Genomic DNA, 15,181 nt, shown 5'->3' with positions numbered 1-15,181 from the left:
ATTCACATATAGTGCACTACTTTTGACCAGATCCCTATGGTGCCATTTGGGACCAAGTCTATAATCTCTCTTGGATATACAACATGCACCGCTGCAGATTTCATACCCTGCAGACTCCCTGGAGGTCATTCTAGCTGAGGATGGTACAGGTGTGTAATTGACATACTGTAGCTAAGCCTTGCATCTTATTAACCGACTCTGCGACCAAAGGTTCAACACGCAATAACAAGAGACAGCGAAATTGGTAGCTACTAACCATCACGCCTTCCTTGGCCCTTCATTACTTCTCATTTGTGTAAATGATATAGCTTTGTATGTCTCCAATTTTCTCGCTGTTTTTTTATTTTATTTGAAGTGAACACAGCTGTTTTAGAGGGAGATAATGTGGGATATAATTATGGTAGCTGGCTGGGATGATAAAAACGACTGATTCCATTATTGTAGTTTAAAATAATAAAAGGGATTTCCCAACTACTGCTGTTGTTCATGATGACTGATCTGTGTTCTGAGATGTTACCATCTCATCTACCTCGGAAACCCGTTTTAAAAAAGCACTTCAATTATATTCATTGAACCAAACATTTAAATGCTCCCATGATGACACAACACTATAAAAGATGCTGAACAAATACGCATCCACACATAGCACAATTGCATAATTATAGTATTTCTTCTCAATGTAATGAAATCTAATGATGCTTCATGCAATTGTCTTATCATCCTCTGTTGCCAACCGGCCTGTGTTCTGTGTTCCCTGTCACAGGAAGTGATGTCAGTAGAGGATGAGTCAACATTCTGTTACTGCCTGATGGACTCCAGTAGCTGCCACCTGCTGCTGGACCAGCCTGGCTCCTATGCCCTGGTTGGTGAACCACTCACTCAGGCAGCCGTGAAGAGGCTGAAGCTAGCAGTGTTTGGCAGCATGGGGGCCACACCCATGCACTACAGCCTCCGAGTGTACTGTGTGGACGACACGCCATACGCTTTTCAGGTAAACAGGAAGGGGCTCTGCACCATAAATCGACCAATGTGCCCTATGCATTTGTGGAGATCTGAGAGGATTTGATTGGTATAAGCAATATGGGGATCTTCCAAGGTAGAGCTATTAGGGGTCAATTTGAGATTAGGTCATTATCATCCATTTTTGTCACGCAATGCCTGTTTGTCAGCAGTGGAATACAAGAAATACTGTTGAATAGTAGGTGTATTTGCTGGTGGTTGCATAATGCATACGCACACGTTGTTTTCCTTTGCTTGGTTCATTGTTTTCATTGATTGCAGTTTGCTCTTGGGCAATCATCTGAATCGCAGTATTGATGGCAGTGCTTAGGCGGCAGATGATAGAAGAGAATCAAGTCCCTCACAAACATGGATATTTACGGGTTAGCCTTCCAATCATTCGGTCATATAATTCAATAAAGCATGTGAATGTCTGTATTGATATCTCATCATCTAGCATCAGGGAAATCAACTGCCTCAGTTCACCCAAGAAACATAAAGCAGAACAGAAGTGATCAGAACAGAATAGGCCTCAAGAGTGACTCAGCCCCTGCTTGTGTTCCTGTGATTTACCAGAAGTCACTGACAGCTGGGTTTAAAATGCTTTTTGGATTTGGTTTATGAATCCGTCCCCAGCGCAGCCTGCCGAGCAGATGCCAGCCCCCTCTGTCCTCTGGGTCTCTGTCGGCTACAATCACACTCACTCTGCTTCATGTTGTTCAAGTTCTGGCTATAGACGGACAGAGTCAATCACCGGTCATATCCTACATTTCGATCAACAGGATGCTCCTGATAATAATATTAAGGATGTCATTTCAGTGCAAAATGTACCCAAATGTAGCTCTTACTCTGGCTTCAGTTGCCATAAAATATGAGGATGGGGCTAGCACACAACCTAGTCTGCATAGGGAATACAGATTACAGAATTACAGAGGAATACCATTTGCTCAAGCAATGCTGATATTAATGCAGGGGAAGAGGAAATGTAGCATTGGAAGGGTGTCATTTCTCAAAAGGTCAAAGAAAATGGCCATGATGTATCCTAAAAATTATTTTATGGATTTTAAATTTGATTTTAATAGAAAACTTTCAGCCTGCAGATCAGGTTATCTGATCGGATAGGATTAAATGTTAATTCAAATGATAACTGATGTGGCTCATGTAATGGAATGTATTTTTTTGTAATGTCAGTTGAGTTGAATCAACAAATCACAGCACATATTGATGGGTACACTTCCTGCTTTTACTTCCTGCTTGTGCTTCCTGCTTTTCTCCTATGGGTCAAAGATGTTCTATTAGATTGACAAGATAGTCAAGTAAACGCTCTAACAATGGGAATGCATGTCCTCAAAGACGGGAGGCGGGAGGAGGTGAGATCAGGTAGGACCATTCTAGCAAATGAGAGCACAGATAAGAGTATGAAGAACAGGCCAAGATAAATAGAGGACTAATCTTTGTATCAAATCAAATCAAATTATATTGGTCACATACACATGGTTGGCAGATGTTATTGTGAGTGTAGCAAAATGCTTGCCTGTGCCATTATAGTGTCTGTGACAGTATGGACAGCACCATTGAGGCTATCTCCATTTTAAATGAGTCAATTTTCTTGTTCTTCATTGGCTGTTTTCTCCCAGCTCATTGGCTGTTAGCTCACAAGTCCCAACTCTTTAAAATTGTGGAAGCCCTCAATTGTAATATCCATGCTAAAATGAGTTATATCCATGATGAGTCCTCTATCTATGTAATGACAGCAGGCCCAACTCCGATATAAAGTTGTTTTTGGGTAAGTTGCCGATATGCCATGTATATCAGTGCATTCGCAACAACCTAAATTCTATTCGATCAAATAAGCCTCACGTAGCAAATAATAATTTTTCTGTTGACCAAATTCGACACTCATTGGCCTCAACACAAAAAATAATACTTACTTATTTTCGTGGACAGATTTTGAACGGAGTAAAACGTCTCGTTTCGCCTCTTCCTCTCTGTATGGGTACACTCGCAATGGCAGGCAGTCCACACTTTATGCCATCATTGACTTGAATGGGGATACCCGTTCTATTGATTCTATTTCTATGGCAGTACATGCAGTCAGGAGCGGAGGAAAGGAGAAAATGTGTGTCTCCCTATCCAGTGCATTCAGAAAGTATTCAGACCCCTTGACTTTTTCCACATTTTGTGACGTTACAGCCTTATTCTAAAATTGATTCAATAATTTTTTTTCTTCCTCATCAATCTACACACAATACCCAATGATGACAAAGCAAAAACAGGCTTTTTGAAATTTTTGCAAAGAAAAAAAACGAACTTTATCACATTTACATAAGTACTCAGACCGTTTACTCAGTACTTTGTTGAAGCATATTTGACAGCGATTACAGCCTCGGGTCTTCTTGGGTATGATGCTGCAAGCTTGGCACACCTGTATTTGGGGAGTTTATCCCATTATTCTCTGAAGATCCTCTCAAGCTCTGTCAGGTTGGCTGGGGAGTGTTGCTGCACAACTATTTTCAGGTCTCTCCAGAGATGTTCGATTGGGTTCAAGTCTGGGCTCTGGCTGGGCCACTCAAGGACAGTCAGAGACTTGTCCCGAAGCCACTCCTGCGTTGTGTTGGCTGTGTGCTTAGGGTCTGAGGTCTTAGGTGCTCTGGATCAGGGTTTCGTCAAGGATCTCCCTGTACTTTGCTCCGTTAATTTTGCCTCGATCCTGGCTAGTCTCCCAGTCCTTGCCGCTGAAAAACATCCCCACAGCATAAAGCTTCCACCACCATGCTTAACCGTGACGAGTTAAATCTTGGTTTCATCAGACCAGAGAATCTTGTTTCTCATGGTCTGAGTCCTTTAGGTGCCTTTTGGTAAACTCCAAGCGGGCTGTCATGCGCCTTTTACTGAGGTGTGGATTCCGTCTGGCCACTCCACCATAAAGTCCTGATTGGTGGAGTGCTGCAGAGATTGTTGTCCTTCTGGAAGGTTCTCTCATCTCCACATAGGACCTCTGGAGCTCTGTCAGAGTGACCATCAGGTTCTTGGTCACCTCCCTGACCAAGGCCCTTCTCCCCAGATCGTTCAGTTTGGCCGAGTGGCCAGATCTCCAAACTTCTTTCATTTAAGAATGATGGAGGCCATTGTGTTCTTGGGGACCTTCAAGGCTGCAGAAATGTTTTGGTACCCTTCCCCAGATCTGTGCCTCTGCACTATCCTGTCTCAGAGCTCTCTGACAATTCCTTCAACCTCATGGCATAGTTTTTGCTCTGACATTCACCGTCAACTGTAGGACCTTACATAGACAGGTGTGTGCCTTTCCAAATAATGTCCAATCAATTGAATTTACCACAGGTGGACTCCAAGTTGTAGAAACATCACAAGGATGATCAATGGAAACAGGATGCACCTGAGCTCAATTTCGAGTCTCATATCAAAGGGTCTGAATACTTAGGTAAATAAGGTATTTCTGTTTTTGCAAAATGTCTAAAAACCTGTTTTTGCTTTGTCATTATGGGGTTTTGAGTGTAGATTGATGAGGGAAAAAAAATATTTGTACAATTTTAGAATAAGGCTGTAACGAAGGGTCTGAATACTTTCAGAATTCACTGTATATATATATATATATATGTATTTGCTATTACGGAGACCGCAGTCATTTGGCTGGCCAATTACCGTCATCCAAAATTCCATGACCGTCACAGCCCTAACACAAATGCAAACAAACAGTCACAAGCAGTCAGCGTGGCATGGTGTTAGTCATCCCTCTGTTTCTTTTGTCGCTTCACTTTGGCATTGAGATGTCTGAGAATAGACCGCTCATACATTAAACGTCCCACAGGAGCAGAACAATGGTGACAGATGAATACCTTACAGCCTCAAATCAAAAGGCACTTTCATAATTTCAAATACAATTTTGGGGGTGGATGTTAGCCGATACATGCTCATCCAATGCATTAAATTGAGACTTCAATCTTGTATTGTGGTTCCATATTTAATATAGCTGGCTACTAATGAGAATTGTTTTCTAGTATTTCATGTCATTTCTCTTGACTTTAGAAAATGATCAGGTTTTGTGAGGATTTGTGGTTGGAAGCACAAGTGAACTGTGGTGATAAAGAGAACTGGCCGACTGACTCTCCGGTCCCTCACTCCCTCCAGGGAGTGGTGGCCACAGAGACCAGTAGAGGAGGACAGCTCCTGGAGGAACCTAAGATGCTGCCTTTCAGAGGGAACACCTTCAGCCTCCAGGTCTACATCCAGGATGTCCCACAATTTCTATGGAGCATCAAACCCTTTACTACGTGTCAGGTAACTGTTTTAGATTTGAACTACTTAGAGATGTAGACGTTATGATGTACATGTTATGACAGTCTCTGTCTCAGCAGGACTTGTGTCAGTTGTAAGTTTCAGGAAGAATTGTGTCAGTCTAATCAGAACTAGACACTGTAAGACATTATCGACTTCTGCATTACCCTAAAGCATTTCGCACTGAATCATTTCAGAAACTGTTGAAACTAGAACTTCAAACTCTTTACCAGATGTCAGGTATTGTTAAAGCACTCTTGGCGTACAAATGTAGACTGTTTGGTACTTCCAGATAGGGACATTATCTTGTTATGCCTTACCCTAAAGTGTTGAGCACTAAAGATTTTCAGAAACTGCAAATCTTAGCATAGAAAGCAGTGGTGGAAAAAGTACCCAATTGTTATACTTGAGTAAAAGTATAGATACCTTAAATAGAAAGTTATTCAAGTAAAAGTGAAAGCCACCCAGTAAAATACTACTAGAGTAAAAGTATTTGGTTCTAAATATACTTAAGTATCAAAAGTAAATGTAATTTCTAAAATAAGAGTAAAAGTATACATGATTTAAAATTCCTTATATTAAGCAAAGCAGATGGCACCATTTTATTGTTTTAAAAATGTATGGATAGCCAGGGGTACACTCCAACACACAACATTTACATACGGTGCATTTGTGTTTAGTGAGGCTACCAGATCAGAGGCATTCAACATGTAATGAGTACTTTTGGGTGTCAGGGAAAATGTATGGTGAATCATATATCTATTTTTTAGGAATGTAGTGAAGTAAAAGTAACAGTTGTCAAAAATATAAATAATAAAGACCAGATACCCCCAAAAACTACTGAATTAGTACTTTAAAGTATTTTTAAAAGTACTTTACACCACTGATAGAAAGTTATATGTGTTATTAATTGCCAGATGGTTAACAAAATGTTTGGTTACAACCAGACTGCCATTTTTACAGGAGGTTGTTTACCTTAATTGGTAACTGTGTGTGCACACTGCATTGCCCCCATACATCTGTGAGGGGTGAGGAAGTAGGGTAGCGTGTCTCACACAGACCGTCAGACAGACACCTCCTCTTGGCTTATTTATGATGATCTTTGGAAGGAGACTGCCTCTATGAACCTCCCCCTTTCAAAGGGCAGTTGGAGAGTAATGGCTCTTGCCTGGACCATACATCAAGTTAGCTTTTTATTTTTTATTTTACTGCTAGAGTACCTGGCCTCTCCACGTCCATCATTCCCCTGTGCACCATTATCTGACACATCCATCCCACATCGGGGAGGATCAGATGATCAAAGCTAAGGGGTTAAGTTCTCTTTAGGCACACTAGGCTGTTTTTTTTTTTACTGTACAGTTAGCTAGTGTCCCTATTGCCATGGTTACATATCAAATGGCACCCTGTTCCCTATATAGTGCACTACTTTTGACCAGAGCCCACTGGGATCATACTCTTTTTTTTCCATTTTCATCTAAAATGACACCCAAGTCAAACTGCCTGCAGCTCAGGACCTGAAGCAATACATTTTTTAAATTTAACTAGGTAAGTCAGTTAAGAACAAATTCTTATTTTCAATGACAGCCTAGGAACAGTGGGTTAACTGCCTGTTCAGGGACAGAACAACATACCTTTTGTGCAAATGTGAAATAAATGTAGGATAATATAGCACATTAGATCTGGTAAAAGATAATACAAACACATTTTTTTTTCATCATCTTTGAAATGCAAGAGAAAGGCCCTACATTGATTGGAGTATAGGTGTAATTTTGACCACCAGATGGCAGCAGTGTGTTTGCAAAGTTTCAGGCTGATCCAGTGAAGAATTACATTACTGCATCATATTTTGTATCAAGTCTGCCAGGAGTTTGGTCAATTGATATATTTTCAAGTACATAACTATAGAGAACATAAAAAAATGCTATGGTAATAAAAATGTTCAGTTTACACACTCCCAGGAATGTCATACATGATGGATCATTAGCTTATACACTAACTTTCACACATCTAGATGGCCTGGCGGGGTGGGTGTGGAGCCAGAGACAGCAGTGGGGTCAAACTGTAGACCCCAGTTCCTACATTTGAACATAAAAAATAGATTTTATCAAACAAAACTATGCTACATTTTATCTCTGGGACCCTCAGGATGACAACTCAGAGCAAGATTACTGAATGTAAGCACATGCTTTACCTTCAGAGGTGATTGTATCAAACCAGTTGCCGTGATAGTTTTTTTGTTGTTGTGCACTCTCCTCAAACAATAACATGGTATTTTTCCACTGTAATAGCTACTGTTAATTGGACACTGCAGTTAGAGTAACAAGAATTTAAGCTTTCTGCCCATATAAGACATGTCTATATCCCGTAAAGTTGGCTGTTGTATACAACGTCGTTCTAGTCACATTAGTGCACGTTAGCAACAACCGTCCCAGTTTAGGGACACCCATCCTGTAGAGGATAAGTAGTACACTGTATAGGGGATAGGGTTCCATTTGGGAGGCAGCCCATCACTGTGACTCGTTTACTGGTGACTTTATTATGCAGAGATGGAAGATGGAAGTGTGCAGGAGGTCACGGATTTCCCTACAGAGGTGCCCACTGCTGAAATGTATTAAACATCAAAGGCAATAATTTTCCCGTTCGTCATTCCCTCGGTCTCGCATATTGTGTGTAATATTTAGCCCGCGATCCGACATCCATTATCAGAATTAAGTGGGAATTGAACCCCCCCCCCCCCAGTACAAATGCTTATTACTTCCATACATAATTCTCTCTTTGTGTGCCTGGCTGCAGGAATTCTCCTTTTCCCAAGTGTGGTGCAGCAATCAGAAGCCCCTGCACTGTGCCTTCTCCCTGGAGAGAAACAGCCCCACCACCACCCAGCTCTCCTGCAAGATCAGCGTGCGCCAGGTCAAGGGTCATGAACAGATTCTGCAGGTCTATACGTCCGTGGCGGAGGTGAGCCTGGCTCTTCGTGTGTGGATGACATTTTACTTCCACAATCCACACAACCTTTATTTAACCTTAGTGAAGTCTGTGTCCTCTGCTGTCACTAGCTGAACATCCTGTTCTCAGGAGTCTGCAGTGGTTGTCTCTCCCTATTCCCTGTGGTGAACTACTTTTGACCAAGGCCCATAGGGCTCTGGTCAAAAGTAGTGAAATATATAGGGAATATGTTGCCATTTGGGATGCATCCTATGCTTCTTTTTAAAACCGAGGGTAGCTAGACGCTATCAATGAGAGCTGACTTATTGATGGCCCTGTGTATCCTAACAGTCTTTTTGTTAAATAAAATAGTTTTTTAATTAAACTTGACTCCTGTGACATTGTGTTTTGGCTCTGTTTTTCCCTTATAGAGCAAGAAGGAGTCAGTCCCATTTTTTACCCAGACGGACTGCACCGTCACCTCACAGGCAGGGCCCAAAGCCTTCAAAATCCCCCTCTCCATCCGCCAGAGGATATGTGCCACCTTTGACACTGCCAATGCCAAGGGCAAGGACTGGCAGCTCTTAGCCCAGAAACTCCATCTAGATAGGTGAGTGTCCAAGGCGATCCCAAATACCCCCCTATTCCCAATGTAGTGCACTACTTTTGACCAGGGCCCCATGGAACTAAATAGGGAGTAGGGTGCCATTTGAGATGTAGCCTAACTGTCTATCATGTCTCACTGAATGTTTCAATGATTACTTGAACAAACAGCAGAAGGTATTTGAGACTTTTGGGCTTCCAAATGAGCCCAATCAGCTGTCCTCATATTATATCTTATCATGTTAAGCTGATTTTAATTGAGTCTGATGGCACAGAAATGACTGCATTCACAGAGGGTGATGCTTTTGGCAGGGACGGGTAAACCAATGTTTTATAGTGAAATTACTGCCCTCCACTGGATCTAATGGCTTACTGTAATACACACATTGCAAGTTGTTACCCCAAACGACCCAATAGGACTACAGAGTGTTTATCATAGGCCTACAGTACATATTCAGTCCTAATGTGACATGGACGTTTCAAATGTTGACTAGTTTACTAACGTTGATATTTCAAGAAATCTCTAGTATGTCATTTCTCAGATACACACTTACTAGCATTGCATGTCAGTCCCTCCCTGTTGAGATGTGGAAACAGTGTTGTGCTGAAACACAGAGTTGTGTCTCATAGGAGACAAAAAAATCTATCGACAACAGTGTTGTTCACTTTGCTAAGTGTGCTGTGACCACTTTGTCTACCAAAAGTGTTCCCCCCCTTTCTCCCTACAGAAACCTGTCATATTTTCTTAAGCAACAGAGCCCCTCTGCGGTCATACTGAGCCTGTGGGAGGCACGACACCAAGACACTGGTGACCTGGACTCTCTGGCAAGCGCTCTGGAGGAAATTGGCAAGATCCACTCCAAAAGCACTGCAGCAAAGAGCCAGGAGGACCCTGAATCAGACTTAGTACATCATTTAGGAACAGGAAGCCCAGGCAACCCAGTGTGTGGAATGGGTGAACTCACCCAATCATGAGACTGCTCACTCAGTCCCAGAGTATACTGGCTGATTTATGAGAGGAATTCTTCTTCTACATAGATCCCAACAACAGAAGCGTAATGCATAGGATGGAGATTGTTGTTCACAGTGCAAAACAACATGGCCGACAACAATGACCACTGAAAAAATATCAAATCATTGCTGTGTGCATACTGTATCCACCCTTTTCTGAGGATGTACTGTAAATCTGTTTTGCCTTTCTGTGTTCCATTCCCTCCATTATTTTCCTCTTAGTCAATCCATTCTTAAGTCGGGCTGCCCCTCAATTGAGTTTCTGTTGCCCTTGTTTTCTTATTCTGTTGTTGGGACCAACCAATGCTCTTCAGAGAGTGGAACAGCTCTTCACCATCCCGAGAGGTTGAACCTATCCTCAGTGCCCAAATGGAAGCCCATTTCCGATGTAGTGCAGTACTTCTGGCCAGAGCCCTATGGACGCTGGTGAAAAGTAGTGCACTAAATAGGTAATAGGGTCCGCTATTTGGGAAGGAACCAATATCACACCCATTTACCGTAAGACATCTGTATGGTATTCGTTCCTATTTGAATACTAGGTTATCAATTCCAAATCATGTATCAAATGGGAGAAACCACTCTGAGAAACATGTGAAAGGTACAGATTAGAATAACATGAGTTTTACTGTAATGGCAAAACCCCTGACAGTGATGAAAATGTCTTTGTGTCAGGCTATTGTGTGTGTGTGTGTATGTGTTTGTGTGTGTGCGCACGAGTTGTGGTTTGGCCACCCAGGGGGAGAAGGAGAAATCTGGAGGAGTTGTAAAGACATCATTTCCTGGCCCTGTGCCATGTGTAACACTGCATCTTATCACCCACTTCCAACCATTGACACCTGTCAAAGTGCTGCATAGCTATCCACCACACACAAGCCTCCCAGCAGAGGCACAGCACTTCACAACTACACAGGACATCAATGTGGATAGAATGTGTTATGGTATGGAAGCCCTTCTGGTACACTAAGCATGCATGTCTAACATCCTGTTGTACTGTACAAGTAAGGGGAGCCCATAGGGCTCTGAACAAAAGCAGTGCACTATGTAGGGAATATGGTGCCATTTGGGACGCATATTAAATGTCATAGGAAAGCAGGGGATTATGAATTACTGGTCTGAACAATAGGCACTGTTTTGAACGTGTTTAGAAAAGACATCCAGCTAAAACAAAAATGAAAGAATGCAACAGTAAAGTCATTGTTATTATGCATATTTCTGTTGTATGTGTTCAGTGTGATTTCTCATCTACAGGTTTGGATCATGTCCCTTTGTAGTTACTCACTGCTTTCATTGCTATAGTATTATGATCATAATAACAAGGATTTGAAATGATCTGAATAGTTTTTGAAAATGTTGCTCATTTTACGAAAGACGCTCAACTTGTTGATTGTACACATGTTGCAGTCTCCTCTGAACTACTGTACCTAAAACACTGTTGGCACATAGTTTGTTATATGCAATTTCATATACAACAATATGCGTCCCAAATGATACCCTATTCCCAATAGTGCGCTACTTTTGAATAGTGCACTTTAAAGGTAATAGGGTTCCATTTGGGACACAAAACATACAGTGTTGAGCTGAAGAGTGTTTATGCTACATGACCGGATTCATGTACCATTTTTGTCGCTCTCATCATGAAGAGCTGAAGTTACGTTGTACGTGAAACCTACATTGCTATTCAGATTGGCTATACTCTAGTGATCAACCGAATGTTAATCGTTATACAACCCAGCTGGCTATAGAACAGATTAGTGAGTGAGCTTTACATTTTGAATATGATTGTTTTTTAATTGTTAGTTGTTGAATTCTCCTCCCCTGTACTAATGTGAGCAAGAGTGGTACAAAAAATGGAAGCAAGTGTGCTGTTGTAATGCTAAACAGTGGCTGATGTTGCATTAAGAGCATTTGTCTGTAAAATACAATACATCTTAACAACCAAACAGAGTTGTAACTATTTTATTTAATGCAGCAATGCTGAGTCATGTCCAACTTATTAAATGTTGAAGTTAAGTTTGTAAATGTTAAGTGGGGCCACTGAGCTTTGAACCATACACACACACACACACACACACACACACACACACACACACACACACACACACACACACACACACACACACACACACACACACACACACACACACACACACACACACACACACACACACACACACACACACACACACACACACACTCTCTCTCTGTATACTTATGCTTTGTGTTAGAGTATTTATGTGTCACTGGCTGAAGAGTTTACTGTTGGACCCCTGATTTACTGTCCCCTGAGCTGGGAGGTGTCCCAAATGGTACTTTATTCCCTATAGTGTGTACTACTTTTGACTAGAGCCGTATGGGCCCTGGTGAAAAGTAGTGCAGTATATAGTGAAAAGGGTGCCAATTAGGACACAACCCTGGTAACTAGATCTCCACCCTGGTTTTACATCACAGATGGATGTTACCTAGCTCTGGTCCAGGGCATTAGCTGGCTCAGTGTCATCATGCCACACTAACCCTGTGTACCAGAGCTAGAGGTTACAATGCTCATTTTTACATCACGCATGGCATTGGGCTTCATGTCACTATTCTTGTGCCTTGTTTAACTACTGTAAATGGTGAATGTTGTAAAGTACAGATGGGGATGAAAAAAAGCAACAAAACAAAACCATACCAATATACATTTTAAAAAGTATTAGTTCAAAAAGTATTTAAGATTAAATAATTTAATAGGCTGCAGAGCTTTTCTAGTGCTAAACATATATGTTTGGTATTGCCAGGGCAGCTTTGTGGTATATTATATCTATATAATTATGGACATTTTGGATGTTTTATGTACAGTAGAATTTGCAAATGTATATGTAGCCTTTTGGAAATAAATATACAGTTGAAAAGTCTCAAATTTAGTATGAGTAGGTTACTGTGCACCGTTGACACAATATGACATGCACTTTACTAGGTCTACATCACTGTAATTTTGTTTGAGTACATATCTCTGACATGCTTGCCTTTTCATGCTTTTGATTTCTCCTTGCTTATATAATATGGCTGAAGTTGTTTTCTTCCACAAGTCTCTTAATGATTAGCTTGGTCCCAGCTTGGTCCCAGTTATCCTCTGGCTGTACTGTAACTCTAACGAACACTGTGGCTGCTCATACAATTAGATTTTGATTATCTTAATACCAGCTGAGAAAAAGTGCCCTGACTGCCCACTTCTTGCATACCATGCAGTCCTGGGCACAAGAGACTGCACTGCAGAATACAGTACTAATGAGTCATGTGGAGGGCACATAGGAATAAGTCTGCCCCTGAGGAAGTTGAGGTCCTACTCAGTTCTATTGAATGTCCCAAACTGGCAGGAGAGGAGAGGGACAACGTTCAAGACCATTTCAACATACCTACACTGAACAAAAATATAATCAAAACATGTACCAATTTCTAAGATTTTACTGAGTTACAGTTCATATAAGGAAATCAGTCAATTAAAATAAAATAAAGTAATTAGGGCCTAATCTATGGATTTCACATGACTGGGAATACAGATATGCATCTGTTGGTCACAGGAAAAGTTGAGTTGATCAGGCTGTTGATTGTGGCCTGTGGAATGTTGGCCTTACTCCTCTTCAATGTCTGTGCGAAATTGCTGGATATTGGAAGGAACTGGAACACGCTGACGTACATTTCGATCCAGAGCATCCCAAACATGCTCAATGGGTGACATGTCTGGTGTGTATGCAGGCCATGGAAGAACTGGGACATTTTCAGCTTTCAGGAATTGTATACAGATGCTTGCGACATGGCGTTGTGCTTTATCATGCAGAAACTTGAGGTGATGGCGGTGGATGAATAGCACCACAATGGGCCTCAGGATCTCGTCACTGTATCTTTTTGCATTCAAATTGCCATAGTTAAAATACAGTTGTGTTCGTTGTCCGTAGCTTATGCCTGCCCATACCCTAACCCCACCGCCACCATGGTGCACTCTGATCACAAAGTTGACACCAGCAAACCGCTCACCCACACTACGCCATACACACTGTCTACCATCTGCTCGGTACAGTTGAAACCCGGGAGTCATCCGTGAATGGCACAATGTGCCAGTGGCCATCAAAGGTTAGCATTTGCCCACTGAAGTCGATTGCGACGCCAAACTTCAGTCAGGTCAAGACCCTGTTGAGAACGCAGAGCAAGCTGATGAGCTTCCCTGAGAAGGTTTCTGACAGTTTGCAAAAATTCATCGGTTATGAAAAACCACAGTTTCATCAGCTGTCCGGGTGGCTGATCTCAAACATTGCCGGATGTGGAGGTCCTGCTATGGCTTGGTTACACATGGTCTGTGGTTGTGAGGCTTGGTTGGACATACTGCCAAATTCTCTAAAACGATGTTGAAGGCGGCTTATGATAGAGAAATGAACAAATCTCTGGTAACAGCTCTGGTGTACATTAATGCGTTCAGCATGCCAATTGCATGTGCCCTCAACTTGAGACATCTGTGCCATTGTTGTTTGACAAAACTGCACATTTTAGAGTGGTCTTTTATTGTCCCCAGCACAAGGTGCACCTGTCTAATGATCATGCTGTTTAATTCACTTCTTGATATGCCACACCTGTCAGGTGGATGGATTATCTTAGCAAAGGAGAAATAATACTCTTGTTGTGTGCATGGAACATTTCTGGGATCTTTTATTTCAGCTCATGAAACATGGGGCCAACACTTTACATATTGTGTTTATATTTTTGCTCAGTGTACTAATTTCCAGAGTGAAGTGTTTGCCTACTTCAAAATTAGCCTAGACCCAGCACAATCCAAACCAAAGAAACCAAGTAGACATCTTCGATGGGTCGCTCAGCGAGCATTGCCACTCCCTTGAGTCTGCATCCTTATCAAGAATGACAGAATGCATCAGCTATAGCAAACATAGCAGCAGTCATGAGTGGTCCAGATGTCTTTTGATTGTTAGATCTATATGAACAATGACTTTCTTGCTCTATGGATGCATCATTTCACGCAATACCGAGTGTCTCTGGGTTTTCGCGCCTCCTTTGTACCTGATTGATGAATTAAGGTCAAAAATTAATGAGAAACTCCCCCCACCTGGTTGTCTAGGTCTTAATTGAAATGAAAAACCAAAAACCAGCAAACAGTAGGCACTCCATGGAATGAGTTTGACCTCCCTGTATTAAAGGAATAGAATGATATGTTGATTTTAAGAAATGGTTTATGACCAGCATGTTATGTTTCAATGTTAGTGTTTTGCTGACCCCATGAGCAAATTGCTAAGGTAAGAGGTAAAAATATCAGCAAAACCAAAAAGTTCTATACAATGAGCGGCTGTGTTGGACACATACAATACTG

General features: G+C 41.6%; 1 protein-coding gene across 3 annotated transcripts in view; it reads left to right on the top strand.

Moving 5' to 3' along the window:
• The window catches only part of unc5db (unc-5 netrin receptor Db), a 216,976-nt gene extending 204,260 nt beyond the window's left edge, over window positions 1-12,716 (top strand). For all 3 annotated transcript variants that reach the window (XM_035786081.2, XM_035786080.2, XM_035786082.2), the window contains 5 exons: window positions 764-991; window positions 5,146-5,295; window positions 8,086-8,250; window positions 8,649-8,827; window positions 9,549-12,716. In XM_035786081.2, the coding sequence (XP_035641974.2) occupies window positions 764-991; window positions 5,146-5,295; window positions 8,086-8,250; window positions 8,649-8,827; window positions 9,549-9,795 (969 nt within the window). In that variant the 3' untranslated portion in view covers window positions 9,796-12,716. The remainder of the gene's footprint in view (window positions 1-763; window positions 992-5,145; window positions 5,296-8,085; window positions 8,251-8,648; window positions 8,828-9,548) is intronic.
• The last annotated feature ends 2,465 nt before the right edge of the window (window positions 12,717-15,181 follow it).

The sequence above is a fragment of the Oncorhynchus keta genome, chromosome 14 (genome assembly GCF_023373465.1).
Source record: "Oncorhynchus keta strain PuntledgeMale-10-30-2019 chromosome 14, Oket_V2, whole genome shotgun sequence".
Classification (NCBI taxonomy): domain Eukaryota; kingdom Metazoa; phylum Chordata; class Actinopteri; order Salmoniformes; family Salmonidae; genus Oncorhynchus; species Oncorhynchus keta.
This window is presented reverse-complemented; position numbering and strand designations above follow the sequence as displayed.